The following is a 5,346-nucleotide window of genomic DNA, read 5'->3' as shown; positions in this document are numbered from 1 at the left end:
TCTCCTCTGACCCTAATCGGCTGCAGACAATCTAACCCAAATACAGCCGAGAAACGAAGGTCGTCTCTCATCATCCTGAGACGGCGACTCGATGCCGTTTGCTCTTCTTCTAACCATCTCAAACGTTCCGAGTAAAGGCTTTGTTATTAATCCCATTGACCCCCCCCCCCCGATCTGAAAGGCGGCGATTTCAGTATAAATATGTGTTATGGCTATTAGAAGCTACAGTGCTAGAAACGTGGTATTTCTCCCTCGCGATTCAGGGAGCTGCAGAGCGTTTCCGGCGAAACCTGAGGAGATGGTCAATGGTATGTTTTCTTAGTTTTTTCTTAAAACAATCAATTGAATGATTGCTCTGTTTCGTTTGGTTAAGTAATTGAATGATTGCTCTGTTTCGACTCTGGAGTTTGATGGTTTATGATGAGAACGATGATGATTGTGCAGGTCTTGGTGAAGATAAAACAGTGATGATCAATTTGAGGCAAGAGTCAAAAAAGCCGATATCTTTGGAGAATCTGTTTGAGGTAGTGGCTGATGATCTACAGAGTATGAACGACAATCTTCTCTCGGTTAGTACTTAGTACCTTGGTATCATTTTTACTTCTACATCGTGTCTTAAAACGAGAGCTTTAGTGTTAAATGTAAATGCTTTTTCTATGTTTATAGATTGTTGGTGCAGAAAACCCGGTTCTGATATTTGCGGCTGAGCAAATATTCTGTGCTGGTGGTAAGAAAATGAGAGCTTTAGTATTTATGTGTATGGTCTGAAGCAGTTATAACTAACTTCACAAGGGACCTGGTTTGGTGCAGGTTAACTACTTCCCTTCAAGGTATGACCCGGTTCGCCATGCAGAGAAGTATCCAACTCCACCTGCAGTCTGCTACGGAAACCGTGAGAGGGTCAGTAATCAACTCAAACTTGTATTCAACTCTGTTTCAGTTTTCTCAGGATAGTTCAGACAAGAAAACATATGATCTAAAAGTTCAAAATCTGTTTTGCAGTGTATTATTGAGAAAGAGAACAACTTCAAGGAGCCTGAAGATAGATACAGTTCCTTCACACCAGAGAGGTACACATTGTTTTTAATATTTTCTTTTTGGTGATACTCAATACATTTACATGTTTATTGTTTTATGGGTGGTTTCTACTTCAGGCAAGAACGGTTCATCGGTCGATGGATTGATGTTCTATCAGACCCTCCCATCACACATGAAATCCGCAGCATGTGGATATCTTACTGGTCTCAGACTCCCAGGTATATAATCTGAAAATTTTCTTGTACTGTCATTGTATCTTTCCTTGAGCCTTAAACAGTTAGACAAATTTGTGAAGTTTTTTAAACATTTTTTTGAATTATAACATTTTTGACACTGATTGGCTAACGATGTGTGAACCAGGCTAATAAGTCACTGGGACAGAAGTTGGCAAGCCGTCTAAACGTGAGACCAGGTATCTAAAACGAGTGAACAAGATTCTTGATTGGTCGTTGTGTGGTTCCAACAGACAAGAGAAGAAAGATGGGAAGAGATCAGATGTGCCATGATATAATCTTCATCATGTGGATCTTGTGGGTTCTGTTGTAATATTATTTGTTTTAAGACCAAAACAAAAAAAAACTTCTGCTGTGTTGTGACCTTAGTCTTATCTATTTTTATGAGTTAAATTACAACTATTCTTTTACTATACCTATTTGATAGTCTTACAAATATGTAAAAATGTGTTATATGTTACAATGATACCCAAAGCCAAGGTTTCTTCTTTTTTCTCCCTTCAGTAGGCAGTAACACATGCTTCCGCTGGGTTCATCAATTAACATTTCATGCTTCCGCTAGGTTCATCAACTAAAATGAAAAATTATGTATGACAATCTTTGACTAATAAAAAATATACAGATACGTGCATAATAAATACATAATTTATGCTATAAAGATGATTAAAATTTCTGCCAACCATGTAAAAGTTTTTGTACGGTAATGGAAATCCAAATATTATGTATTTCAGGTTTTTTAAGAAAGTATGTTAGTTGTTTTTTTAAAAAAAAAAAACCTCTCTGTTTATAGAACAAAAAATATTTAGTTTTGTTCGAATGCAACTTCGATCTTTTCAAAGAAACCAATTTCTACGAATTGGTCCTCCAAATCTTGAAAACATCGTGGTAACTGATCTCGAATGGAACATAAAAACCATTATGATCACTTCCCCCATAGAATCTAAAATCATATGCTTAAGAGAGTTAAGTCCAAGCAAGAAACGGTTCAGAATAGGATCCAACAATAAAATCTTATTTTACTAAATCTGAGTATCACCCAACAATAAATTTAAGAAACAAGACCAATGAACACTAGGAACAACATTCCAACCCAACTGGATGGCTAATGTTTGGATTGCCAATTTCTCACCAAAGTTGATATTTCCTTTTTGGAAAAGAAGGCCTTACAGCTAACGAAAACCTCAAAAAGAGTCATATACATTAGTTGTTAGATACAAATTATTCAAAACAAAACAACTTAAATGATGATGCCATAGAAGCCAAAAATTCAAAAAAAAATTAATTACAAACTAACTAACCAACAACTTAAATTAATCCCCTTATTATTAAAAGAGAAGCAAAATAAAAAAGTAACCTTTAAAGTGTATTATATTTACAAGCATGTCATTTTGATGATGTGTCATCATGAGAGCTTTTCTCAGCTTCATTTTATTTATACCCACTTATATCTAGAGTAATTACTAAAAATGTCATTGGTATGTTTTTATACAAAAAATGCAACTACATAGTATAAACATCTTTATTGTATTGTTTTATTTATACTAAACATGATTTTCAGCTGCCAGTGGGATCACTACTCTTTGATTTCTATCAATAAATAGCACATATCGTTGAGTTAAACTTTAACAATTGCTTAGCATTTCCATTCCAGCACAAGCATAGTTTTGTAAGAGAAGGTAAAATATTGAACACTAACGTTATTACAAAGGATTTCAATCGTAGCTAACGATTTTAAAACATGCATTGTTAGGTTTCGTGAAGGAGAAAAGTGCAGGAGGAAGACGAGAGGGAGACTACCGACACTCCTCTCCTAAACACGGTGCCCTGTATTGCATACAGAGTTTTTATTGTTTTGGATAGTCACGTTCCACCCCCGTGTGTTTTTGCGTGGGTATCAAGCTAGACTGTGTAGCCATGAACCGACAAGTAGGATCTCGTGCAAGGGGGGCTAGCGAGATAGTGAGATGTCGCACCCAAGAGAATGACGAAGAGGAGATCATTAGGGTTCCTACGTTTGATAACTCGGATCTGATTGCGAAGTTTAAACAAACCCTAATTGGAAGGATGTTTCACCCTGACGGAAGAAGTGTGGAAGCCCTGTTGAAGCATATGCCAAAACGTCGGATCTGGGATGTAGAGGGAAGAGTACGAGGAACGAACTTAGGGAATAACAGGTTCCACTTTGATTTCGATAAGGAGGAGGATCTGATTAAGGTGCTGAAAAAAAAGGCCTTGCCACTTTAATAGGTGGAGCTTCTCCTTAGAGAGATGGACCCCTACAATCAAGGAAGATTTCCCTAACTCTCTGCCTTTTTGGGCGGTGGTATCGGGTGTGCCGATTCATTACAAGAAGCTCGAAACCTATGAAAGTGTGGGGAAAGCATTGGGAGTTTATGACAAGGCCGATGTGGAAGGAGGCAGAGTGCGAGTCTTTGTTAATGGAGATTTGCCACTGAAATTTGATTGTAAGATTGGCTTCGAGAATGGAGATGTAGTAAAGGTGAAAATTCAATACGAGGACCTCTATAGACACTGCTTCTCATGTAAGCGGATATCTCACGAGGAGGGGACTTGGCCTGAGCTTAACGAGAACCAAAGAGAGAGAAACCGTCTTGCAAGAATCGAACAAAAAGATAAAGAGGAAAGAGCAACAAGAGAGGCGTTCTCACAGCCACAACGAAGGAGCCCGGGTGCTTACAATGATAGGTATGATCTGGAAAACAGGGGAAGAGAGAAGAGACCCATGTACCTAGAGTCTCCAGGAGCACACAGAGGGAGTCAAAGAGAAGATGAGAGGCAGCATGATCTACGCAAGCAATTAAAGGAAAAACGAGAGGTTCACTCAAAAAATGTATGGAACAGACTTGAAAATAATAATTATTCTGAGCTTCCCCGTAATCGGGCGAGATACCATCCGTATCAATACAGCTCTGGAGTACTGCAAAGGGAGAGAACCAGAGATATTGGTTCATCGTCTGAATGGCGCCCAAAAAGAATATAGGGGACTCAGTATGAGAATCAATCGAAGAAACATTGGGATCAGGGATATACAAATTCCAGGAGTAGGATGTCAATCGACTCGCAGAGAACTATCTCAGAAAACCCCCGACGACAAGATTACATGGCACCTGCTAGGAGATGGAAATCACAATCCCCACCATCAGGGACATTGGAATGGAGACCACTTAACAGAGCCCGAGAATCTGAGAAGCCACGGGGCCTGCTGAAGAAGGACAACTTGGTAGGAAATCCCAAAGGATCCTCGGGAGGAGAGGTTCCTGAAGAATCTGCAAATAATAGGAGCAATACTGAAACTCAAGGACGCCTACAGGACAATCAGACAATGCATTGTATGGATATTGATTCAAATGAAAGAGGCCATGAGGAAGAAACGGCAAGGTCCAAAGAAAGACTGCCTCAGACAAGTGACCTAAACCAGGGCTTGAGGGTTGAACAAGGCGATGAAGAAGTCCAGGAAACAGATAAGGAGAGAGAAGCGCGAGAAGAGAAAGAGACGGATGAGGATATCGAGGAGTATGCTGCTCTAGGCATGACAGACGAGATGATTGATGAGGATGATCTTCTGGACGGCATTGTAGAAATGGAGAAGGACATGGAGGATGGCCGGATAGAGGCTATCTCGCAACTATCTCCGGAGCGCCCTACGAACAAAACCTCTGTGTCAAAAGTTAAGACTGGCATGCTCAATATTCAAGGAGTGGAGAAAGGTGGACGCCCAGGAAACACAATGGAAAAAAAGAACAAACAAAGCTCTCAACAGAATGCATCCTTAGGGCGAAAGAGGGGAGCTCGCAGCCCGGACCTTAAAGGAGCTTCAGCGTCAAGAAAGCTAGCATGACGAGGAAGGCTATCACCAAAATCAAAGTTAATGAAGTCTATCCGAGAAGCGCCAGACGAGTCTCGTAAAGTCACTCGCCATGAGGTGTACCCATCTGCGATAAAAATCAGAAAACCAGTGTCAACTCTAGGTTCGATGGTGTCCCAGAAACCATCCAGTACTCGGATATGAATGCAATCGCTTGGAACTGTCAGGGGGCTGGCGCGTACCTGACTA

General features: G+C 40.1%; 1 protein-coding gene across 1 annotated transcript; it reads left to right on the top strand.

The window, feature by feature from the left end:
- Positions 1-3,185: 3,185 nt before the first annotated feature.
- On the top strand, positions 3,186-5,130 carry LOC106338486. Its single transcript, XM_013777451.1, has 3 exons — positions 3,186-3,445; positions 3,519-4,107; positions 4,273-5,130. Exons 1-3 carry the CDS (start codon positions 3,186-3,188, stop codon positions 5,128-5,130), a joined length of 1,707 nt encoding a protein of 568 aa, XP_013632905.1.
- Positions 5,131-5,346: the final 216 nt, after the last annotated feature.

This window comes from Brassica oleracea, chromosome C4, assembly GCF_000695525.1.
Source record: "Brassica oleracea var. oleracea cultivar TO1000 chromosome C4, BOL, whole genome shotgun sequence".
NCBI classification, from domain to species: domain Eukaryota; kingdom Viridiplantae; phylum Streptophyta; class Magnoliopsida; order Brassicales; family Brassicaceae; genus Brassica; species Brassica oleracea.
This window is presented reverse-complemented; position numbering and strand designations above follow the sequence as displayed.

Excerpts from the sequence above, each read along its gene's own strand:
- LOC106338486 (XM_013777451.1), top strand. The coding sequence starts at position 3,186 with ATGAACCGACAAGTAGGATCTCGTGCAAGGGGGGCTAGCGAGATAGTG. Across the intron at positions 3,446-3,518 it reads ACGAACTTAGGGAATAACAG|GTGGAGCTTCTCCTTAGAGA; the intron begins GTTCCACTTTGA and ends CCACTTTAATAG. Across the intron at positions 4,108-4,272 it reads AATTAAAGGAAAAACGAGAG|GGGACTCAGTATGAGAATCA; the intron begins GTTCACTCAAAA and ends AAAAGAATATAG.